General features: G+C 34.4%; 1 protein-coding gene across 3 annotated transcripts in view; it reads left to right on the top strand.

Annotated features, from left to right (window-relative positions):
• Positions 1 to 988: 988 nt before the first annotated feature.
• LOC136036978 (DNA excision repair protein ERCC-5-like) overlaps positions 989 to 26,449 on the top strand; it is a 244,159-nt gene continuing 218,698 nt past the window's right edge. For all 3 annotated transcript variants that reach the window (XM_065719381.1, XM_065719380.1, XM_065719379.1), the window contains exons 1-4: positions 989 to 1,166; positions 12,187 to 12,362; positions 16,018 to 16,232; positions 22,771 to 22,975. In XM_065719381.1, the coding sequence (XP_065575453.1) occupies positions 1,079 to 1,166; positions 12,187 to 12,362; positions 16,018 to 16,232; positions 22,771 to 22,975 (684 nt within the window). In that variant the 5' untranslated portion in view covers positions 989 to 1,078. The remainder of the gene's footprint in view (positions 1,167 to 12,186; positions 12,363 to 16,017; positions 16,233 to 22,770; positions 22,976 to 26,449) is intronic.

The following is a 26,449-nucleotide window of genomic DNA, read 5'->3' as shown; positions in this document are numbered from 1 at the left end:
CTCTTCCGGAATTCTTTCATAACACTTCATCCAACACTTACAAGGCCCTCTCATAGTCCTTTGGAGGAATGCTATGGGCCATGACCACAGAAGCCGGCATCTCGTTTGAAACGAATGAAACCCATACAGATTCGCAGTTGATGGTTAAGACTAGTCTTGATCTGGAAATTATGCAGTGCATTCCTGACGATCCTCATGTTTCAGACACAGACACTCCTACTCTGAGTCTCGACATGTTCTTTTAAACTAATGAGCAAGACTTTAGTGCAGATCACTTTGTTAATAACAATTCTGCCTTAGGTGCAGGCGAAGCTACCGTTCAGGATGAATCTGAGAACTTTTGCGAGCTAGGCATTACTGGTGCTGCATCTGCTTTTGAACATAGTGGAATAGAAGAAAATGAAAATACCTTTGCTAATGAACGTAATGGAATAAAAGAGAATGGGAATACCTTTGCTAATGAGCTTAGTAGAATAGAAGAGGATGGGAATACCTCTGCTAATGAACTTAGTGGAGTAGAAGAGAACGGGAATACCTCCACTAATGAACTTAGTGGAATAGAAGAAAATGACAGTGAGTCTGCTGGTGATTTAGTGTAACAGAAGAGAGTCCTACTGCCCAGTCAAACAAGAGGAAGAGAAGACCTTCCAACTGGAAAAGATACATAGCAAAGAAGATGGTGAATGGACCAAACCATGGAAACAATATGCCTGCTTTGCTCAAAAAGCTTCTTTCTACTTTGAACTAGGTATAAAAGTAACATTGTCGCTGCACAGGAATGTTTGTCAATTCTATTCCTGTTAGCTAAAGTCTGTGTCATTCCTCAATAAAACATAGACACTTAGGACAAAGTGGACCGAAGCCATCTTGGTAAAAAGAGGCCTAAAAATCAATCTCTGAAATGTGTTAACCTATTTCGCTAATGCTCAAAACGGAAAAAATCAACTGAATAGGCGCAGAATCAGGGTAAGCGAGTCTTGTAGTTGGCAATTTCGCCGGAAAATATTGAAATCCAAGAATGCTTAATGCTCTTATTAAGTACCCTGAAAAAGTACTGTCGTCAGTATCTGTTTAAAAAATGGGAGTTCAAGGACTTTGGAAGTTAGTTGAACCTGCTGGTAAACCTGTTCCCTTAGAATCTTTGGAAAACAAAGTGCTTGCAGTTGGTAAGTCACTTGGCTAGTCTAATAGGCCTACCCAGCATTTTATTAATTTGTTTATATTAATTGACTACATTACCGTTAAGGTGGACACACAAATTGATATATTTTCTAGTTGCAATTGGATATCACAAAAGCATTTTAGTTTCCCTTCTTTGCTGTTAAGATTAGAAGTAAATCTCTAGTTTATCTTCTTTTTCTGATCTGTGGAAGAGGCTAGGTCAGGAAATTGAAACTTTCAGGGATGAATCTGCAGGCTAAAATATGTCCAGGGAAGGTAACTTGAATTTAATGCCACCAGTTCTTCTCCCTCTAGAGGGCACTGACCATTGATGACCTTTAAAATCTTTGTGTTATAATAGTGGATGGTAAAATTCTAGTTGAGTGACTTCTTGCTATCTCAGAAAGGGGCTATTTAAAGAAAATGAAACTGTTAAGGATGGGTCTACAGGCTAAAGTTTATCCCATGAAGGTATTTTAAAGTACCCTTCTCCACTCTTTCTCCCTCTAAAGAGCCCTGAAATTCACCTGCATGACAGGTCTATACGTATTGACATTTTACAAAACAACATTTTACCTTAATTTTCTTTACCAGTTGCTTTTTCTCTGCCTTTAGTTCTGAAATTACAATTCCTGTTATTTGAGTAGAATTCTGAGCCATATCAATGTTTTTTTTTCAAAATTTAGGAAATGTATTTGCATATCTTTAAAACCTTATAGGCTAAATTAGAATTGAGCAAAGTTGTGAAGCTGAAATAACACACATATTTTTGAAGGTCATGAAAGGTCAGGGACCTCTAGAGGGAGAAGGAATAGAGGTAGGTACTTCAAAATACCTTCCTGGGACAAACTTTAGCCTGTAGACCCATCCCTGAAAGTTTCATTTTCCTAACCAAACCCCTTTCTGAGATATCAAGAAGTCCATCAACTAGAATTTTACCAAAGTGGATCCTTGGAAAATAGACCTTCTGCTTAAATAAAGTATAAGAAGACTGTTTTCAGCTTCATATCTATGCTCAATCCCAATTTATGAGGTTTCAAAGATCTTTAAATAGGCTGCACTTTCTAAATTTAGGGAAAAACATTTGTGGTTCCTCTCAAATAACAGGAATTATGTTTTCAGAATTGAAACTAGAGAGAAAGAAACTGATTACTGAAAATTCAACTAAAATGTCGTTTTGTCAAAATTTCAAAAGGTTTATTCCTGTCAAAATGGCAAATGTCTAAGATCTAGAAATCAGAAGAGGGTTAACACAATTAGAGTTAGAAATCAGGGTTTTGATTTGCCATGGGACAGTGGAACCTCATTTTGTTAGAACTAAGATAAACCTACATAGTTCCAGTAGCCTATCAAGAGAAACAGACCAGTTTTTAGTACATATTTACCTTTATAGTACTATGAGTTACCTGCATAGGCTATAGTAACATAAAGTATCTTGATAGTTCTTTTAAAATAGCCTACTAAATATTACCTTTATGCTACCAAATATCTTATTTTTTAAGTTTTTTTGCTCATTTTCAATTGAATTGTGAAAATTGACTCCAAGTTTGCCTCCCCCCCCCAGGATTTTGATAAAATTACAAATTTACATCATGCTGGAAATACTTTCCTGGAGTATGTTTATTGCAAGTATTGAAATTTTCATTTTCCCAACCTTACCTTTTTCTGAGACAGCAAAACACAACTAAACTAGAATTTTTCTAGATTAGATATTCTAGACAGAAAAAGTGAAAATATTTCATATAATTTTCTAAAAAAGGATATCCTTCCTAAGATTTCTTTCAACAAACCTGAAATGGTCTGGTGGAAAATATCTTTTCTACTTGCCCTGCTTTTACAGAATTCTCTAGATTTGAAGTATAACTTATAGCCTACCTGCTTACTAGGAGATGGCATATAGTACTGCAGTAAACAAAGGTGGTTGCAGAGATCAGGGAGTCAACTACGAACCAGTCAGTAACACCCATGCTGTTTGCAAAATACTTCAAAGTAAGCATGTAGTTAACTCCACTGTAATTTAACACTGAACTCAATGTAAGCTGTTGTTCCCATGCCAATAATTTCTGTTCTACTCAGTTGATTGAGACTAACCTTAACAATACATTGACCCATGCATATGCCACCAAACATATTGACAAAGGTTTTCCAGTAGACATGATTATGCTGATCATTGCATGAGCATTTGATAAGGTGCATCACAGGAAACAGCATATTTAGCTAGAAGCTATTAGATTTAATGTAGAAACTATTGACTAGATGATGCTTTTCCTAAGAAACAGAAAACAAGTCATAAAAAGTGTTTAGGGAAACAGAAAGACATTTCTTTCAAATGTTGTGCAATTGAGAAGTGGAATGTTTAAAGACACAGCCCTGGGCCCAACTTTGTTTAATATTCAATTAATGATGCACCTCTTAACATCAAAAATAAGATAAGCCTTTATGCAGATGATTTGTAAGCAATTAGTTCAGTTGAAAGTCTAGACAAAATACAAAGTCAAGAAAAGAATTACCTTAAATCATGTTGTCAAGCAAATAAGGTATTGTCCTGTAAGTGCTGGTTAGTGAAGATCTTGAGCCAATGCATTGGCTGCATGCCATTCTTGAAGCCATGCCATTGACAATCAATCTATGTCCTCAGCTCCCTTGAAAGCCTTCACACTAGGGGCTCATTGAACTTCTTTTGAACTCTTCTCACGAGTTCAAAAGCCACACAACTTTATTTAGGAGGAAGTTGTTCTGTAGTCTTGTGTTGGCTTGTTTACAGTACAGGTTCATAGAGTGTCCTCTAGTTCTTGTTGACTGGTCTGGTTCAAACATATTTTGTTGCAAGGACTGAGTATACAGCATTTTGTATGCCATGATGACATCCCCATGCTTCTTTCAATAGAAGAGGGTAGGGATGCCAATGCTCAATAGAGTTAGTTAGTTGCTAAATGAGATCTGGGTCTGTAAGTTGACAAAGAGTCAAAGTTAAATTTACATGCTAAGACTGCCACTCTAAAGACTAGTCAGACTCTAGATATTAATTAGGAGAAATTTTTATAGTTGTTCCCTCATAGTTGTATCCATGCTTATGGTAATTGATGCCATCAATTAGGCCTAATACCCGTCAGCCAAGTGTAAACATGGTTTCAGGATAGGCAGGTGGATTACAGTAAATTGCAGCTAGGAGCAATCTAAGGATTTCTCCTTGTTGAGCTCCAGATGATGAATTGAGTTGTATTCAAAGTTCTTTAGAGACCAGTTACTGTTGCATGATCAGTAGAATTTCAACTGAGTGAATAGGCTCAAACTAGCCTAGAATGACTCAGCTTATAGGTCTAGATAAAGAGATCCTGGTGGATCTTTACTCATTGACCAGCTTAATGCATTTCAGAAGGTTCCACATCACAAACTAAAGTTTAAACTGGAATGGCAGTGATCAAATAAAAAAGTAATCAATTGGTTCATGGTCTTCTTGACACACAGAATTCAGGTTATGGTTGTTTATACCTCAGATAGCTCACTAGTTTATTCCAAGCAGAAAAGATTACAGTACCCCAGGGCATTCATCTTGGCCCAACTCAAGCATTTATATTAGTGATGCCCCTTATTGCTCAACAATAAAATAAATTGTTGTGCAGACAACTCTAAGCTTACAGATGCAGTCAAAACTACTGAAACAAGAACCATCCTACAGGAAGACCTAGTTAGAATAGCAAACTGGTCAAAAAATTGGCTGCTAGAGCACAATGCTGACAAGTGCAAGGCACTCCACCTTTGTCCAAGTAACTGTAAGTGACAGTAGTCAATACTAAATTCCAGACCCAGCAGCTACTCTAACTGACACCAACAGATACAGTAGTCAATACTAAATTCTAGACCCAACTGCTACTCCAACTGACACCAACAGAGAAAGAGCATTACCTTGGTGTCAGGATAGACTACAAGCTAAAATATTTTGCAGGAAACTCCCAGCTTCTTCTCAATGGCTGACAAACAACACCCTCTAGCATGCATTATCAAACATATGACATTTTTTGGGCATTTTCCTGCAAACAATTTCATTTACTCCCTATTGACTCCCAATGACACTGTTCTGGCACACATTAAACTTTTTGCATGTTCACTTTTCTCTTTATGAAACTTGTACATTGATTTTTCTCATTGTGAAACTGATTTTATTCATGTAACCTGTTGTATCCTGATTTTTGTTCATGGAACTTGTTGCATGCTGGTTTTTCTCTTGAAATTTGTTGCATAATGATTTTTCTCTTGGTGAAACTTATCAGTTACATTTTCTCCTTGTGAAACTGATTTTGTTCATGGAATTTATTTAGTCCTGATTTTTGTTAGTGAAACATGTTGCACATTGATTTTTCACTTTGAAAAACTTGTACATTGATTATTTTCCTTGTGAAACTGATTTTGTTCATGGAAGTATTTGCCTGCTGATTTTTTTGTTTTTGAAACTTGTTGCCTATTGATTTTTTTGTCTTTGTGAAACTTGTACATTGATTTTTCTCCTCATGAAACTGATTACGTTCATAGAACTGTTGTGTGCTCATTTTTGTTTGTTTATGAACTTGCAGCATGCTGATTTATGTTTGGGAAACTTAATGTATTTTGATTTTTCTCTTTGTGAAATTTGTACATTGATCTTTTCTTCTCGTGAAGCTGATTTTATTCATAAAACTTGTTGCATAATGATTTTTGTTCATGAAGCCCGTTGCAGGCGGATTTTTGTTCATGCAACATGTTGCACATTGATTTTTCACTTTGTGAAACTTGTACATTGATTTTTCTCCTCATGAAACTGATTACGTTCATAGAACTTTTGTGTGCTCATTTTTTGTTCATGAAGCCCGTTGCAGGCGGATTTTTGTTTTTCTTGATTTTTTCTTCTCGTGAAGCTGATTTTATTCATAAAACTTGTTGCATAATGATTTTTGTTCATGAAGCCTGTTGCAGGCTGAATTTTTGTTCATGCAACTTATTGCATGTTGATTTTTCCCTCAATAAAACTTGTACAATTTTTTCTCTCTTCATGAAAACGACTTTTTTTTATTGAACTTAATGCATGTTGATTATTGTTTGTGGAACCTGTTGCGTGCCCATTTTTTTCATGAGAAATGTATACTGTATTGCTCTTTATTCAACTTAAAAAAATACAAAAATATTATGCCCCAATTGAGAGCAGAGCTTTTAAGGCTGGGACAGTACAAAGACATAGAATAAGTACCAACATCTCATCATACTAATAATTCCAAAAATTAACATGGCAAAAAATCAAATAGAAAAAAAATCCAAAAGAGAAGTAATAAGGATAAGTAAATAACTAAATATTGGGCAGGAGGGGCATGGGAGGCCATCCCAAACACAGGGACACAAAATTTTCAATTTTTGAAGGTCCATGTAAAAAGTTTCCAAGTATTCTTATTGCCCTATCTTGTAGTACCTGTAAGGGTTTTATATGCTTCCAAAGGTATTAAGATAACCAGTTGAGCAGTAATTGAAATAAGAAGCAGTTAGAGAATGGTAAATTATTTCTAACATGGAAAATGGAAAAATATTCTTCACACAATACATTGACCAAATATTTTGAGCAAGTTTTCATCTTAGATACTCAATATGATTATGAAATGACAAAAGCGGTTCAAGAAAAACTGCTAAATAACGATATGATTGGACCTAAAAATTTCTTGATCACCAACCTGAAGCTCCTGACAAGAAATCTATTGAGTGGCCTATTTTGAACAACCAAAAACCATAAATTTAGTTTTTGTAAAATTTGGTACTAGATTATTGGAAGCAAACCCTCAATTAACTGAAATAAGTCTTAGAACTAAGTTTTCAATAAATGTTGATGAATCCTTAGATTTAATAGATTAGAATTGCATAGCTAATATTCTCCTGCAAAGCTTGTGGAAGATTATTAATATAAATCAAATTAAAAGTGAACCTAATACTGAGCCTTGGGGGACACCAATATCATTAAGAATTTTCAAGTTAGTCATTTTTCCACCAATATCTACAGTGATTTTATGTCAACACAGGTATGATTTAATAATTTGTAATCCTTTCCCTCTTGTACTGGAATTTATCATTTTGTCAAGAAGAATTTCATGGTTTAAAGTGTCAAATGCTTTTTTTAAATCATAGAAAACAGTGGCCACATGGAAATCATCATCTAAAGAATCATTTATCTCTAATAAAAGAGCTGTAACTGCATGTTCTGTCGAACAGATTCCCTTAAATCCAAATTGATATTTAGTAAAGAAATTTATTTTATCTAAATAGCTAGAAATCCTTTTTTTTTTTAATTTTTTCAAACACTTTAGATAATGGTAATAAAATTGCAATAGGACAATAATTACTTACATCAAATTTATCTTCCTTTTTATGCAATGGAATTACTTGGGCAATTTTCTATCTACTAGGAATTATACCTGAATTGCTACACAAATTCGAAATGTGGATAAGTGGTTCAAAAATAACTCCAGTAATACTCTAACAAATTTGTTGATGGTTCATCATGTCCCACTGAAATACTGTTTTTTAAATTTTTGATAATCTTTTGGAATTCTGCAAAACTAACAGGGGCCAGAAATATGCTTGTACTTTCAGTGGGTGGTAAATATTGTTTATGCGACCTAGAAGGAGACAAATCTATTCCTGCTGAAACAAAAGATTGACTGACACCAGCAAAATAATTGCTGAATATATTAGCAACAGCTTGCAATCCTCTAACTTCTACACCATTTGTATTAGTCAATACCTCAGGATGTGATAGCTTTTTATTTTTTTTTTCCAGTATTCATAATTTTGAAATGAATTTTCACAATAAACTCTTTCATTTTCTCCAACAATCCTTACTAACAGATTCTTATAATTTTTAAAATATATTATATTAATTTCATCAGGATGCTTCATTTTGATTTTGTATAAACGATTTTTCACTAATAGCTCACAAAAGCAATGCGTATACCCATGGTTTCCTTGTTGTATGCCTCTTTCCTTTTGGATTTCTATACAGGCAAAATTGATCAAGCTTTTCAGTCAATATATTGTAAAAGTTATCTAAGGATTGATTTAGATCTATTTCATCAATTACCAAACTCCACCTAACATCACCAAGCTCTTCTTTTAATTTAAACATTTTTTCCCCGAAAGTTTCTTTGCTTCATTGACTTTTTATTTTTATACGGGAAATATAGTGAAAAATCAGCCATAAGTGTGCAGTGATCAGATGAATCATCAGGAATGGCATATGCACCAACAGAACTGTCAGGTGAAAAACTATGATCAATAAGTGAAAATGATGTATCAGTTATCCTGGGTGGTACAAAACATACAGGATATACTCCATGAGATAGTGGACATTCTAAAAACCTCAAAGTGTTACTATCCAGTCAATTCTGATTAGCAGAAATAAGTTTCATTAAATCAATATTATATCTTCAATAACTAGATAATAAGTATTAAGACTAGTTAATTTATCCAATAAGTTTTCAAAACAATTCCTAAATTGTACCTGACTAGCTGACAGAGTATGGTAAATAACTGTGATTAGAATCTTCTCATTATTTGGAAAGAAACATTCAACAACACAAGATTCAAATATAATTTCAATATTCAAAGGCAAAAAATCTAGCCTTACATGAGCTAATATGCAACTTTTAATTAAAACACCAAGACCCTTTTTCTTTTGTATGCTCCTCCCAACATACAACAATTGATAACCACCCACATGAATACTTTCAATAGAAAACTAATCTAAAAAGTTTCGCGTAACTGAATATGTCTGTATCAGATGTTGATAGAAAAGTGCCAATTGTATCCCTTGCAACCCTCCAGCCCAGGCAATTCCGAAATGATATCCTCCTTGCTCTAGAGTTTTTCTTTGCCAATCTATTGAAAAATAAAGTTGATTTTTCGGTATATCTAATATGCTGCTATTGTCTTCATTATCACTAACTACAAGAACAAGAAAACTGAATAAAACAAAAGGGAATCTCACTCAAATTCGTTTAACCTTGATGATGGGATTCCATCATTATCTCTATCCATTATCGTGTAAAGAACAACCACACCACGACCCACGTGCCCAGCAAACAAAAATAAAAGGTAACACACACAGAAACAACTAAGACTAGAAAAGAGGAATGTCTTCATTCCAAGAAAGAACTCTATGTGCGTCTAAATAAGCAGTTAAAAAATTATAAAAACTCATTTTTCTTGTTTATTTATCTTAAGTAGATGAATAGGGAGAAAGAATAGCTAAAAATATATAGAGCAGCACAAATCCTTTAGGTGATAAATCAAAAACAAATAAATACTATTAGGCTAAGCAAAACAAAAAAAAAATGTCTCCTACTTTTATATTTTAAAACATACTAACAGAGTGCTTTACTATGAGACAATTTGAGTTGATTGGGTAGGAAAGATTTTGTACATTAAAAAGTATAATAGATTCGAAAGTTTTTGTCTATAATAAATGCTGAAACCAACCTCATAGCTGAACTAATTGTTGGCTCAAAGTAGTACCTTGCTGCTTAAAATTCAGCTATATATTAATATGTTCAGGTGTCTACTTTTTTCTTATTAGTTTGTATATGTTATGAGTCAACTATGTTTATTCTATGCAAATTTTGATTTTCTAACGCTTTTAAGATATAGTAGTTTCAATTTTTTTTGTCTATGATAAATACTGAAATATCAATTGGAAAACTATGATGTACTTTTCCTTGGACATTCGGAAAGTTGTCAACCTCTGGTATGCTATCACCAAATGAATATTTATAAGTGAGCTGTAAGGTGTTTTCACAAACAAGTTTGTCTGAATCCCCTTTCATATACATGTCTCATATCTAGGAATTTTCCACAATTTATCCTGTTTCACTTCTAGCAGTTTACATATTTTACGAATTTCGGCTGGAACGTCATCGCTAATAAACAAATTGCTATTGTTTATTTTATAAATTTTATAAATTGCTATCCTTAAGCTCACTGGTATTTTTTATGATATGTGGTCTTGTTTATTTAGTGTCACCATTATGATTGACGATCTTATGATTTCTTCAATTTATGATTTCTGTTGTATTGCGAGATTTTAAAATTTACTTCAGGCAATTCTAATCCATGGCGAACAACTTTTGTGAATAAAGCTTTAGCGTTTGGCTCTTTCTCTTAACTCTATTTTTAAAACAGTAAGAAACTTTAGCGTAAAGAGCGGGCCGTTGAGGAGGAAAAGCCCCTTTCATATACGGAGTAATTTCTGTTCGTTTTAAGTTTTAATGTTGCTCCTTACTTTCATTTAAAAAACTTGTTTTTTTTAATTTAATTTCTGGATGTTTTTGAATTAATGCATGTTTTGATCTTAGCTCTCCGCACATAAATAATTAAAACGAAATTTGTATATCAATTAATTGCAATTAATCGAAAGATTTTGAGAAAAAAGGAGCGAGGGAGGAGGCCTAGTTGCCCTCCAATTTTTTAATTACTTAAAAAAGCAACTATAACTCTTAATTTTTTACAAACGTTTTGATTGGTAAAAAATATACGTAACTTACGAAGTAACTTACGTAACGAACTTCTATATTCGTATGTTTTTATTGCGTATATGTGGGGGCTCACCACTCGTCAGTACCTCGCTCTTTACCCTAAAGCTTAAATTTTGTCCCAATTCCTTAAGAATGACTTCTGAATCACAAAGGTCGTAGAATAAATAGTTGAAATTACTAAAGATACTTCAGTGTAAAGAGTAAAGTATAACGAGGAGGTAAACCCCTCATGTGCATAATAATTTTTGTTCGTTTTAAGTTTTAATGCTGCTCCATACTTTCAGTAGAAAAAACTTTCATATTTATTTTTTCATTGTTTTTTTTTCCAAATAATGCTAGAAAACCCTGCGCCCCCTTCATTGGAATTCTCTTCCCCCATGACAAGTTTCTCCATGGAAATATCCTCCCACGTAACCCTCCTTCAAATCCCCCCCTAAACAAAAAAAGTCCCCCTGAAAACGTCTGTACACTTCCCAGTAACCATTACTATATTTAAACACAGGTCAAAGTTTGTAACTTGCAGCCCCTCCCACGGGGACTGCGGGGGAGTAAGTCGTCCCTAAACACATAGTTATTAGGTTTTCGACTATGGTGAATGAAATGGCTACTATTTTTGTCTATTCCATATTTCTATTCCACATTTTTGTAGATATGAGCTTGAAACTTCTACAATAAGGTTCTCTGATATGTTGAATCTGATGGTGCGATTTTTCTTAAGATTGTATGACTTTTAGGGGGTGTTTCCCCCTATTTTCTGAAATGAGTCAAATTTTCTCAGGCTAGTAACTTTTGATTGGTATAACTGATCTTGATGAAACTTATATATTTAAAATCAGCATTTAAATGCGATTCTTTTGATGTAAATAATGGTATCAAAATTCTGTTTTTTAGAGTTTTGGTTACTATTGAGCCGGGTTGCTCCTTACTACAGTTTGTTACCACTAACTGTTTGATTATGAAAGCTGTCTTTTAATAAATGAAGCTTGGACCTTTAAAAATTACACAACCATATAGAGACCTATCTTGAAAAAAGAAAAAAAAAACAGAAAAAATACAACGGGGATCTCAATTATTAATGAAAAAATCTCTAAGGGCAGTTTTGAAATTTTTGGTAGGAGCTAGTATCAAATAAATAAGAATTGCTGGTGAAAAGTCAACCAAAAATTACCTATAAACATATGGGACCAAATGGCTTAAGCAGGTTTTGATTTTCAATGAAGGTGAAGCAGTTTCTGGGAATCAAGAAATTGCTTTAAAAGCTGTGTGAAGTTTAACTAATTCGTTTCAATTACACAGTTCAACGTGGCAAGACTGGCAGAAATTCGGTACTGCCCTTAAAACTTTGTGCTTGTGAACTCTGAGAAAATTGTTGTTTTCAGGCGTGTATATATCTAAGATTTTCTCTGGAGGAGGAGGGGGGGAAGGAGGTGTTAAATGTTTTTATTTTGATGTCCTTGGTATAAAAAGAATGGTGAATTTTCAGATGTATCTATATGGCTTCACCAGGCAACAAAAGGTTTCCGAGATGCAAATGGACAGCCATTGGCAAATGCCCATCTACTTGGCTTATTTCATAGAATATGTAAGCTGATGTTTTACAAGATAAAGCCAGTTTTTGTGTTTGATGGAGGAGTACCACCATTGAAGAAACAAACATTGGTAAATTTAGCAGCTCCTTCCTATAATAATTTGTTTTCTGAATTAATTTTTCGAATTTGTAGAGTAGTTTTTAGAATAATTCCTAGAAATAAGCCAGTTTATGTGTTTGATAAAGGAGTACCACTATTGAAGAAACAAACATTGGCAAATTTAACAGCTCCTTCCTGTAATAATTTGTTTTTTGAATTAATTTTTCGAATTTGTAGAATAGTTTTTAGAATAATTCATAGAAATAAGCCAGTTTATGTGTTCAATAAAGGAGTACCATCATTGAAGAAACAAACATTAGTAAATTTATCATCTTCTTGTTGTAAAATGCTATTTATAGAGTTTATATAGAATTTACAAAACAGTCTATAGATTAACTTAGACAATTAAGTCTGTTTTTGTGTTTGATGTACCACCACAAAAACTACCAATGAAGCACCACCATTGAAGAAACAAGTGTTGGTTAATTTGTTATTTCCTTTTCTCCTTTTGTTATCTCCTTTTGATATCTCCATTTGTTATCTCCTTTTGATAATTTTGTTTTGGTCTTAGTTATGCACTTAGGTTAATTAATTGTTTAGGTCAATTTGGTTTTAGGTTAGTTACTTGGGTGAGTTAGTTAAGCCAATTTAGTTAGGCTAATGTTCAGTTGGCTATGTAATTAAGTCCACAAAAAAAGTATGGGTAACTTATTAGAGTGGGAAATAGTGTTAATATCGAAAAAAATCAAGTATGCCATCTAATGTTTGATGTTTCTTGTCATTTTTTTTCGAAATTCGTTATTTTTTTTCTTTTTTTCAGAGGCTGAGATTGGACGCTTATTACTACACTTATTTTTCAACATTACATTATTTATAACTTTTTATTAAACTTAAAAACGCCATGAGTTTTCAAGTGTTAGATGGCGTTGGTGATTTTTTCATCGAAATCAGTACCAGTTTCCACTTTTATCATTTACTCTTACTCTCTCGTCCATATTTTAATTCAGAATAATTTACTGTTGTCATGGATGTTATTCTTAAGTAATTCAAAAAGGACGATATAAAGAAACCATTTGAGAATGAACTAAAAAGAACATCTGTTGCCAATGTAGGCTTAATGAAACACGCCAACGTGAATGAATTAATAACAAAATTTTGCATTAAAATTTTTCTTTCTAAGATTTAATTTTGCTTTCTTGATGAGTTTTGGCAATTTGTTTCAATGGTTAAAAGGTTTATTTGCCTTCAAATCATAAACAAAAATCAGAAAATGATTAGAGAGGAAAATTTTTTTAAGATGTGGTACATTTGAAGTTGGATGGTGAAAGAATGGGGGTCAAATTGTTGTCCTTGGTTGGTTTTCCATGAGGAATGCTTTAATATATTTCTAAGCTCTTTTAAATTCTAAATTAGTCGGGGATTTTTAATTCTATTAAGTAATTTTTAAAACTTTGACTAAACATTAATCTGGTGTTAGTTCTTCTCCATAATCCTCAACGAGCTGTTTTTAATATCTCTAGACTACTGCTCGAAGTGACATATCTCATATATGTCATTTTTTATTTTTGTGACATATCGAAGTGACATCTTGATTCTTAATGTAGTGAAAATCGACAATTTAAAGAAAACATTTAGGAATGAGTAAGGTAAGCTTGTCAACGTGAATGAAAAAATTCTACGTGAATGAATATATAACTACACAATTAAGATGTCTACTATATTAATTTTTATTTTATGTAAAATTTATGGTTCAAATGGTTATTCTCCTTTGAAGTATAGTGCAAAGGATGCAAAAAAAATGAGTAAGAAAAAAAAAAATTTGAAGATTGGGTCTGAAAACAACCAATACTAGCTAGCAATCATGGTGCTAGTTGTAAAAATGACAATTTCAAATTTTTCATCTACGACTTAATTTTGCCTTACATTGGGTACTGGATAAGAGAAACATTTTTACCACGAGGACACACAAAGCATAGATGGATAGATATATTTATTTTAAGCAGAATAAGGCCATTCTATGCAGTATTCGAAAAACAACAAAAACAAAAAACACAAACTTATACTACTCTCTTTTCCTTTCAACATCAATATCGTGCATAAAATTTTTTTCCTCATTATAAACCTAAGAAGGTCTTACAACACAGTATTCCATAGTATATATCACAAAATAACGTAAATAATAATAGTCCCCCCCCCAAAAAAAAACATGTTACTCTCCTTTGTTTACCACTTCATTAGCATATTTACATACCTGGCTGACTGTCCTTTTTAAATTTGTCTGTGAGATTCCCTGGAACTCAAGGGTATCACCTTAAATAAAAATTATTTTTTAAATTAGAAAGCTGCTGACACCTTGCCAGAATGTGTGCCACATCCTCAAGTCCTGTATTGCATCTGGGACAAGAGTAATTCTTATCTAAGGCCATCCTTTGCATAAATATTTGCATAAATAAATAAAAAAGAAAGGAATAAAGAACTAGCCCATGCTCTGCTTACTAACCTATCTAGAACTATTTCAATAAAATAGATGTAGTTTAAAAAGACAGAAGTATGTCTGCTTGCAGGAAGTATTCAGGTTTGATCCAAGTAAGCTTCAACCTTTGGTTAAAACCTGAATTACAGTGATTTAAAATTTGACTTTCATTTTTTGAGTTTTATTTTTTTTTTCAAATTCCTTTGGATAATGTTTCACTCTCATTCACGCTCATAGCTTCTAATTCCAACTAAACCCATCTTATAGTGTTGAAGCTCTATTATCTTTCTTTTATGATCTTAGAAAAATTAATTACACCTAATTAGGGGCGATAATTATCGTTAAAGGTTTTTTTTTAAATCCTTAAGGGGTTTTTCTTCCTCTATGTAAGTGTGACTGATGAAATTGTTTATCATAATTTAACTGTGTCCTTAGTAGTAGTGACCGACTAGTTAGAATTGGGTCTCGGAATGAATTTGTTAAATAAGTTGCATTTTTTATTCATTGAAATTACTCCGTGGAAAATTTCTAAGATTATATACTCTCTATTTCCCTACTAGTAATTATTTGTTTATAAGAATAATAGCTATCAATATTTAATGATCCACCATCTACAAAAGGATTATAGTGGAGCACTGCAAAAAGAAAAAAAAAATCCTGCATTAACTGCATTAACAGCAATGAATGCAGTTGAAAAAAAGAAGTGTTCTTAGTCTAACTTTGAATGTTGAATGCTCCTGAATGCTAGACCACTGTCTGGATGGCTCTGAAAGGCCATGCTCTTTCAGTTAGGAATCCTGATAGCGCTTGGGAATGTGCAGGAAAAAGTTTGCGCACTTGTAATTGCACATTCTGATTTTATTTCTTCTTTGTTTTCCATATTTTAATGTAAAAATAAATCAGCTGTACTTGCTGAGGGGTTAAAACACCTGACTTCAAATCATTTGTCCATGAGGACAGGGGTTCGAGTCTTGGTGTCGCTGATTATTTGTTTTTTTGAACGAGGGTCATTGGCATGACTGTAAGCTCAGCCAGAGTCGACTCAGCTCTAAATTGGTACTTGAGAAATCTGGGGAAGGTAAACATGAAGAGTACTCAATAGTAGAGGGTAACTGGTCACTTTCGCGCTGAAGGGCCATGAAATGGACATCAGCAACGTTCATAGGAACTGTAAAGTCCAGTGTCGCATTCCTTACCTTCATTTATTTTCTAGGCATCTCGTCGAATTAGGAAAGAAGCTGCTCTTTCAAAAACTAATAGGCTTCAAGAAAAACTGTTCAGCACATTAGTTCAAAGTGAACTGCTTGGAAGGAAAGACGATATGTTATTAAAGCTAGCACAGAATCGACAAAGGCGAGAGAAAGATTTGTTTGAGCTGCCATCTACGTCTTCTGGAATACCAGCCGTTGAGGGAACTACTGATGAAAGGTAGTTGCTTCCTCCCTCTTTCTTGCTTGAACTGGAATGTAAACACAGGGGGATGATTTTCTTTTGAAAGTGTAACTTATTGGGAACTGAGCATTTAATACAAATTTTTGATTCACTGTGTGTTCCTTTGAGATGCAGTTTGTTTCTTTCAGCTTTTGGGGGCAGTTAAGAAGAGGATTTAAAACAGAACCAGACGTCAGATTCATGGCTGCCACTCCACCAATAAAAATCATAAATATGTATAAGAAAAATAGATTTATTCAATGATATATAAATAATCATAGTAACAAATATGTGAATATTATTATAGTTATATAAACAAGACGGTATCCAGGGGGGGGGGGGTAGGGGGTTTGAACAAAGGTGCTGTGGAGTAATATCTCCCTTCCGATAGCAGAAAAAATAACGCAAAACGTATTACGTTGTAAAATTCGGAAAAAAGTTTGAGTTTTATAGGAGGAACACCAGCCCGGGGACAGTTAATCCCGTCGCCGTAAAACATATTTGAGACTAATGAATCCAATTAAACGAGTGTCTTGTTCTTTTGGCTCAAGTTACAATTCCAAGTTTGGTTTGTCGCCTAATTGCTTGGCTCAGAGGAAACATGTGATCTAATTGATTCACTGTGCCCTAATTCTGCCCTAATTGATTTATTAAAACTCTCATAAACTAATGTTGGAGCTATTTTAGGTATAATCTCTGTGCTTAGGACTGGAGTAATCTATGGGTTTTTAAACCCACCTCGTTTCTTAAACCCTTGTTCCTAGATACATTTTTTGGTGCCTTTTCGTGAGAAGACAGTTTAATTACTGCTTTATATCAAATGTAGTAGTGCAAAAGTAATTTTTTTTGAAAAGTGAAAAGCATAGGATGCTGTCTGTTCGGGAATTTTTGGACAATTTAAGAGCTCAATGACCAATCATACTTATCAGTTTGAATACGAGGATCCTAGATTTAGTACTGAAACATGAGGTAGCATCTTTTTTTTCGCATTAGTTTGCAGTTATATTAGGTACTCTAAGTGCTTTATTTGTATTTATGCACAACAGATGAAAGCTTTCTGTGTTGTGGCAATAATAAATAAAATACACGAGGAGATAAACGTCTAAAAGGAATGGTGCAAAACTAGTGTAGAGAAAAGCAGATCATCATAGAGCAGATAGCAGATAGTGTAGAGAAGAGCAGATCAGCATAGAGCAGATAGCAGATAGTGTAGAGAAGAGCAGATAGCAGATAGTGTAGAGAAGAGCTGATCAGCATAGAGCAGATAGCAGATAGTGTAGAGAAGAGCAGATCAGCATAGAGCAGATAGTGTAGAGAAGAGCAGATAGCAGATAGTGTAGAAAAGAGCAGATAGCAGATAGTGTAGAGAAGAGCTGATCAGCATAGAGCAGATCGCAGATAGTGTAGAGAAGAGCAGATCAGCATAGAGCAGATAGCAGATAGTGTAGAGAAGAGCAGATCCGCATAGAGCAGATAGCGGATAGTGTAGAGAAGAACAGATCAGCATAGAGCAGATAGTGTAGAGAAGAGCAGATAGCAGATAGTGTAGAGAAGAGAAGATAGCAGATAGTGTAGAGAAGAGCAGATCAGCATAGAGCAGATAGCAGATAGTGTAGAGAAGAGCAGATCAGCATAGAGCAGATAGCAGATAGTGTAGAGAAGAGCAGATCAGCATAGAGCAGATAGCAAATAGTGTAGAGAAGAGCAGATAGTGTAGAGAAGAGCACTTTTTGCATTGCTTCAAACATCTTCAACAATTTTCTGAGTTATCAAACACCTTTGGTCTGGCATTTTATAGATTATGAGTAAGTGTTGGATTCTGTTGATAGAAGACCTTTAGTGAAGGTCTTATCCTTGTATGGTATATCAGACAAATACATTAAAGTGATTAGTGCTATATACAAGAATAATACTGCCGCGGTTAAGGTAGGAAATGAGGTTAGCAGCTGGTTTTGTATTAAATCATGAGTTAAGGAGGTTTATGTTCTATCCCTCTTTATATGGATCATTTTGATGAACTTTGTCTTAAGGAGCACAGCAAGGGCAAGACCACGGGATCAAATTGGGAGGAAAAACTCTCCTAGACTTAGATTATGCTGAAAATTTGATGTGTCGACCAAATTTTCACTCTTATATTAATAATTGAGAAGTACCTGAGTTGTCAAACTTCCTTGGTCATCAGTTTAATAGATTATGAGCAAGTGTTCGATTATGTTGATAGAAGAGCTTTATCAAAGGTCATATCGTTTTATGGTATACCAGACAAATACATTAAAGTGATTAGTGCTATGTATGAGAATAAAACTGCTGCAGTTAAGGTAGGAAATGAGGTTAGCAGCTGGGTTTGTATTAAATTAGGAGTTAGGCAGGGTTGTGTTCTATCGCCGTTTATATGACTAATTTTGATGGATTTTGTCTTAAAGAGCACAGGAAAGGCAATGGGAGACCACGAAATCAAATAGGGAGGGAAAACTCTCCTGGACTTAGATTATGCTGATGATTTAAGCATCCTAGACGAAAGTGTGAGTAAAATTAATGAACTTTTAGAGGTTTTGCGAGTATAGGGTGATAGAATTGGTTTGAAAATTAATGTTAAGAAGATTAAGTCATTAAGGCTTGGAATAAGTGAAGATGAAAAGGTGGCACTGGGTAACGAAAAGATTGATCAGGTTGGCAGCTTCACTTACCTTGGTAGTATTATTGGTAAAGACGGTGGGAGCAGTGACGATATTAAAAGTAGAATAGCCAGAGCTCAGGGTCTTTTTTCAAAATTAACAAAAGGTTGGAAGAATAGGAAGATAAGTCTGCAAACAACGATTGAAATATTGGGAGGTAGTGAAATGACAGTGGTTAAATACGGCTCTGAAGCATGGGCGCTCCAAAAAGCGGATGAAGATTTACTAGATGTTTTCCAGAGAAATTCCTGGCGGATTATTTTGGGGGCCTGGCTGACTGACCGTATTTCAAACAGTAGGCTGTACGGAAAATGTAGTTCAATCCCGCTTTCTAGGGCTATACTGAAAGAAAGGTTGAAATGGCTAGGGCCCATTCTGCGGATGAAGGATGCCAGATTGCCGAATATTGTCCTCTTCGGCTAACCGTCTAGGGCTAAACGGAAAGGAGGTCGTCCTCGTCTGGGGTGGGAGAATGCTAAAATAGGTTTGCCAATTAATGTTAAGAAGACTAAGTCACTAAGGCTAGGAATAAGAGAAGATGAAAAGGTGACGTCCAGTAACGAAAAGATCGATCAGGTTGGCAGCTTCACTTACCTTGATAGTATTATTGTTAAAGACGGTGGGAGCAGTGAAGATGTTAAAAGTAGACTAGCCAAGGCTCAAGGAGTTTTTTTCAGAGTAAAAAAAAGCTTAGAAGAATAGGAAGATAAGTCTGCAAACCAAGATTAGAATATTGGAAGCTACAGTGATGACAGTGGTCAAATATGGCTCTGAAACATGGGCGCTCCGAAAAGCGGATTAAGATTTGCTAGATGTTTTCCAGAGAAATTGCCTACAGATTGTTCTGGGTACCCGGCTGATTTACCGCATTCAAACAGTAAGCCTAATGAAAAGTGTGGTTCAATCCCGCTTTTAGGGGGGATATGGGAGCCTTTCTATAATGAGAGAAAGGCTGAGATGGCTAGAACACGTTCTGTGGATGAAGAAAGACAGATTGCTGAAGATTGTCCTTTTCGGCCAACCGTCTAGGGCTAAACGGATAGCAGGCCATCCGCGGTTGGGGTGGAATGATGTCATAAAGAAAGAAAGGGAAATGGGAACTTCCTTGGAGTGTGTAAAGTGGGAGGTTTTGAATAGATTGGGATGGATGAGGATCTTGCGTAGCTGTGTTGGCCTCAGACGGCTTGGTGCTGCGGTGAGTTGTTACTCTTAGTAGCAGTAATTCAACTATCTTATGAAACCTTTGCCGAGAGGATGGCGGGATAAGTGTAAGGAGGTTAGCAAAAATGCTATATGAAGGTTATTAAGATTAATGTGCCTATGGTTAAACATTACGAAAATTGCAATAGACTGAAAAAAATTGGGAAAAAAAAAACAATTCTATTAATGGATGAATTTGGATAAGTGAATGAATGGTTTATTTCAAAACGGCTTTTACAAAGTCAAATGATGAATTTGCCTTTTAAACATGCTCGTCCTTTATCCCAATCTATTCAAAGCCTCCCTCTTTACATCCTGCCAGAAAGTTCCCTATTTCCCTTAGATCTTTCCTTACGATATCCTCTGACCCCATTTGTGGAGAAACTACTTTTTGTTTGGCCCTAAACGGTTGGCCGACGACGAAAACCTTTTGCAATCTGTCATTCTTCATCTGCAGAACGTGTTCTAGCCATCTCAGCCTTTCTCTCAGCATAGTCCTAGGAAGTGGGATTGAATCATATTTTTGTACAAGTTAGTGTTTGAAATATGGTCACTCAGTCAGGTAACCAAAATAATTCATAGGTAATATTTCTGGAAAAGATCTAGCAAATCTTCCTTCGTTTTACGGAGCGCTCGTACTTCAGAGCCATATTTGACCACTGTCATCTTTGTAGCTTCTAATACTCTAATCTTGGTTTGCAGACTTATCTTTCTATTTTCCGGTACTTTTTTTCAACTGTGAAAACACCCTGGGCCTTTGGCTGTACTACTTTTAACATCTTCACACACCCACTGTTTTACTGATAACATCTTTACTAAGACTATTGAAGCTTACACCCTGAGCTTGTAAACTCTAAAAGCTATTTCATTTTGCTAACATTTTCATCTAGGATGGTTAAATAATCAGTATGATCTGAGTCTATGTCAGTTTTACATCACCTTTTGATTCCGTGTTCTCCCATTGCCTTTGTTGGGGCCCTTATGACTAAGTTTATCGAAATGATCCATATAAATGAAGATGGAACGTAACCCACATGATTTAATATGAAACCAGCTACTAGCCTAGTTTCCTACCTTAGCCGCTCTAATATTATTCTTGTCCATTGCACTTGTCACTTTCATGTATTTATTTGGTATAACACACAATGATAGGATTTTTGCTAAAGGTACTTTATCAGCTGAATCAAACGCTTGCTCATGATCTATAAACTGGGAACTAAAGGCGTTTAATGGCTCAGGCATTTCTCGATTATAATTTAAGACTAAAAATTCGGTATATATATCCTCTACTCTTCCTAAAACTACCCCGTTTTTCTCTTAAAACTTTATCTACAGCATCTTTGAGACTTAAAAGTATCATAATACTAAGTAATTTGCTTCCAACAGAAACCTGGCTAATACTTCTATGATTACCACACTCACTCTTGTCACCTTTGTTATAGAAGGGTCTAATTAGAGTTTTCCTAAAATCAGTGGGTACTTCCCCTTTTTCAAATACTGTATTCATAGTCTTCAGTAACTTATCTCTAACCTCATAATCACCATATTTAAAAAAGTCATTTACCATATTGTGAGCACCTGGGGTTTTATTGTTTAATCCTTTTAGTACTGTCACTAATTCTTCCTCAAAAAATAAATCTTTCTTGCCATCCGAACTATCAAATTTTTTTTCATTCTTTTCGTATGTCTTTTCCTGCAACTCTATCCCGGTTTAGCTCATTCTCGAAATTTTCTGTCCATCTCTCTTTAACTCTTTCCTTATCACTAATTATAGCCCCGTTCCTCTTTTTGACCGGGACAAGTCTAGGCTGACTATTCCCTCTCCATTTATCAACATGCCGATACAATTTCCTTCTATTATCTCATTTGGCTGATATATTCCAGATCTTCGTTAATATTATCCACTGCGTCCGTTATAAACCTCCATAATTCATATTTTAAGGCTTTCTCCACTTTTTTTTTATATTCTTCTTATTTTCATAGGATCAGCGGCATTTTAATGCTTAAAAATTGATGTTTGTTTCTGGAGTGCATCATTTGGCTTGAGTATATTATAGCCTGTTATTAACATCAATTTCCCACGGGTGAAATTATCTTACGGTCCTGAATTATCTTACTATCTTACGGTATTTGCCATACCTCCTATGCGTAAATGTGAATCCTTGACTTCTTGAATAAGTTGATTGTATTTGAACATAAATGAAATTTTTTCAGGAAAAGTGCAGACTGCGTCAAAAATTACTTGTATGTAGTAAGCCATATTGTAACTATAACTAGTAAACACCAGAGGCATAATTTACTGTGGGGCAGGGGGGCAATTGCCCCTCTTCAGATCCAAGTTTTGCCCCTCAGGCTCCGGTTTGCCACCCCCCAGACCCTAGTTTGCCCCTACCCCCCCATCTGAAATTTAGTTTCTCCATAATTTTTTTCTGAACTAAGATAAGCCTGCGTAATTCAAGCATGTACAGAAACGGGTCAGTTTTCTTTAGTATATCTTTGCCTTTATGGTACCATATGGCTCATTTTCAGTTTTCACAGTCATTTTTGCTTGATTTGAGAAAACTGGCTCCGATCCCCCCCCCCCCCCAAGATTTGACGAAATTACGCCACTGGTAAACAGTTGCCACATTTGTACCTGCCAATTTTATTTATTTTTTTAGAAGCTTGGCTGAAAATGTATCTGGATCGGATTCTGAAGTTGAAGAAGACGAATATCGAAATGGTTCTGACTTTAATATTCATTCGGTGGACATCGATGCGTCGGAGTTTCGTGCCCTTCCAGCTAGCGTTCAGCATGATATATTGACTGATTTGAGGGAAACAAGGAAGCAGAACTCATGGGGAAAACTTTATGAAATGCCACAGGTTTCTTGATTTTATTAGAATACAATTATCGGAAATAGCGACGAAGTTCACACTGTCTTTCCATCATAGACAACAAATAACCAGACACATTTTCAATTTCTAATAGTTCTAATAACTCCTTTGCTTTTGCTTTAAGTAGCCATATTTTATGTAACCCCAGCCCCTCAATATTCTTTGAAAAATCCTCTCTAATTAATAATGACATAGACATGAAACAGGTTTTTCGGGAATCAATTAAAATTATACATAAAATAAAATATAATATTTCTTTAAATAGGGATTTGGAGGAGTACTCAATGAATGCTTTATACACAAATTTAATTAAAAACGAATTAACGAAATATTTTACACAATCAATAGACAATATTAATGAGCCTGCAACAATATTGACTTTGAGGTTAGCTTCCAAAAAGGCAAAATTAGAATTGAAAGCGTGTATTTAATTATTTTATTTCGTCAGAATCAATTGCGTAGACTCACCTCCCTTTGTCTATCGGTCCTGCTTGAAATTTGTTGAAGTTATGATACTAGGGCTGTTTCAAAACTATTTTAGTTTTATAGGTCGTATTTTAATGGAAGTTCATCTTTTATATTTTCATTCATGTTATGCTTATGACGGTCCTTAAACATAGGATCGAAATATTCTTTTAAAGTTTGGAATTTCATTGTCTTACAAAAAGAAACAATCCCTGTTGTTCTACTTGTTGTTAGTTGTTTTATAAAATTATCACAATTTGACGAAAAAAAGAACGAAAAGGGGAAACAAACATCTAATATTAAAATAATCAACCGTTCATTTTTGGACAAAAAAAAACGACAGAAGGGGAAGCTACTTCCTCCTTTGAGGCTTTTGAGGCATTCTAGTGAGGACCTGACTGTCTTTAAAAACGGCAAAAAATTAACACCACAATACCCATCTCGTCATCAATCAGTACAAACTTTTGAATTACCAAGGACAGTGAAAATGAAATCCGATTGTTTGAATTTGTTAAGTGCAAATTTATGCTGCAATATATATCTTAAAAAATTTAATTTTAGTTTTTTTTTGTTGAATTTAATTTTCAATGAAAAATGCTTTCATATACTGCTATGCAATTTTGGTTGTAGCGGGCGCCAAACTTAAAATTTAGAAATGTGGGTGAATATCTTGCAAAAACTAAGCTAAAATCACAGGGTACCATACAGATTAAGAAGACTGAGCTTTCTTTGAAGGTGTACTTGTCTTTGGAATAAAAAAATTGTTAATGTTTGAATTTTGTGGACGAAAAGTTGTGTAAAATCTAACTAATTAGTTTTTCTTATTTATTGTAACGGTTCGACATGACAAAACTAACAAAAATATATTATTTTAAATACCCCTTAACTTTGAAAAAACCAAATAAAAGCAAATTGTCAATGTTATAATTTTGTTGACAAAATTTCTTATAGAATTTAGCTAATTTGTTTTTTGTATTTATTCTAACGGTTCGACATGGCAATACGTACAAAAACGTAGTAGTACCTTAAATACATCGTAACTTTAAAACAACCGAATAAAAATAAATTGTTAATGTTCGAATTTCGTGGACGAAAAATTGTGTAAAATTTGACTAATTAGTTTTTCTTTTTTATTCTAACGGTTCGACATGACAAAACTAAAAAAAAAATTCTGTACTACCGTAAATACCCCGTAACTTTGAAACAACCAAAGAAAAAACAAATTATTAATGCTAGAATTTTGTGGAGAAAAAGTTGTTTAGAATTTAACTAATTAGTTTTTCTTATTTATTCTAACGGTTCGACTTGACAAAACTGACGAAAATGGATTACTACCTTAAAAACCACATAATTTTGAAAAATTGAGGTTTTCTGACACGAATAAACCTAAGATGGATCCAGGAAGCAAGACTTTTTACTTAAAAAAAATATAAAGTATTTATTTATAAAATTTATATTTTTCAATATATACTTTTATAGAGTTTTTATTTTGGTGTCCTTGATATGCAAACAAAATGAGTATATAGTCCCTTTTAAAAAGAATATTACCCCAAAAAATTCAATCACTGCTTGTCAAATGAATGCTATCAGCCTATGTTATTTTTTGCTTTTGGCTGCTTGGTGCTTTAGGCAATAAAATTTTATTGCATAAATAATTATAATTTTATTGCTTTAAGTAATTATAATTGCAAATGTGGTTTATTTAAAATGCAATACATATCCATGCAAAAAAACATTCAGTAATTTCAGTTTAAAAATACTATTTATGTGGAAAAGAGTGTTGAATATTCAGTATTGAATAAATTCAAAGAGGTTTCTCAGACTCCACCCCTTGGAATAAGAGGGTTTTGAAAGTAAGCTTAGAAAGTAGGACTAAAACTGTGAAAAATTTAATTTTATAATTGTTGATTTATACCTTTGGTAATTATCTTAGAGGGGCAGCTAGTCAAAAGCGTGTAACCAGCATATGTTGGTTTGAATGTGCCCTCCCTTTGCTTTGAATGTGCCCTACTTAGATTAAAAAGAACCTTTTTGTGAGTAGTTTCGTTGAAAAATAAAAAAAGATGGCAAACTTGCCACCCCTTAGATATTAGAAAATGGTCGTGCCCCCCCCCCAGAATTTAGTAAATTGATGCCGCTGACTGCATACGTATTGGGCACTGGGGCCTTTATTAGGTTCGGTACTTTGAAGATTTATCTGGGGTTGTAATTATGATTGCAATTATGGCCTCTCTAACATTCGGTATACATAATGTAAAATATAAAACAAAAAAACTAATTTTTATACCAAAAACACTGTTTTTGTGATTTACTGTTTTATACCTCATGGAACTTTCTTAGAGTGATATATCAGCTTCCAGAATATATGAATATTAATGAGGATCGTGCCTGCCAGAGCTTCTAAGACTTGAATCAATCGCCTTGCCTGACACTCATTGCAATATGAGCCCAAATTGACTTTAGACACTTTTTTGTCTGTCATTCCCGGCAAATTAATGGTCTTGTGTCAATTCTCAATTCATGGTTCAACCTGCCTAAGACTAGACTGCCTAAGGTAGGCGTGCCTTGTTTACCTCTCAGCCTGGGCAATCTAATGGTCCTATGTCAATTTTAAATTCTTGGTCAACCTGCCTGTGACTCTAGGCGGTTGTGCCTTGCTAAAAGATAACAAACCGCGTATTGGTCCAATAAGAGAGGCATTCGCATACTTCCGCCGTTTACTCGTGCCATTTAACCAAGCATTTGGAAAACTATTGGTTCTAGGACTGTCTTAGCTCTATGACCATCTACCTTAGTTCTTTTGCCCTAGGAATGACGCATGGATGGATGATAGATAGACTTATCTATTAACAAACGAACTGACATTATTTTTATACAATCCTAATAAGGGGGTTACTGCCAGATTTGCCTCTCACTCAATCGGACTCTCTGTCTTGGCTTTTTCTACAATTACTATACGATTTTAATTCAAGACAGTGATTCAATTCTTATGTTCAA

This window comes from Artemia franciscana, chromosome 16 (assembly GCF_032884065.1).
Source record: "Artemia franciscana chromosome 16, ASM3288406v1, whole genome shotgun sequence".
Taxonomy (NCBI): domain Eukaryota; kingdom Metazoa; phylum Arthropoda; class Branchiopoda; order Anostraca; family Artemiidae; genus Artemia; species Artemia franciscana.
Note: the sequence above shows the minus strand (reverse complement) of the source record. Positions and strands in the feature narration are given on the sequence as shown.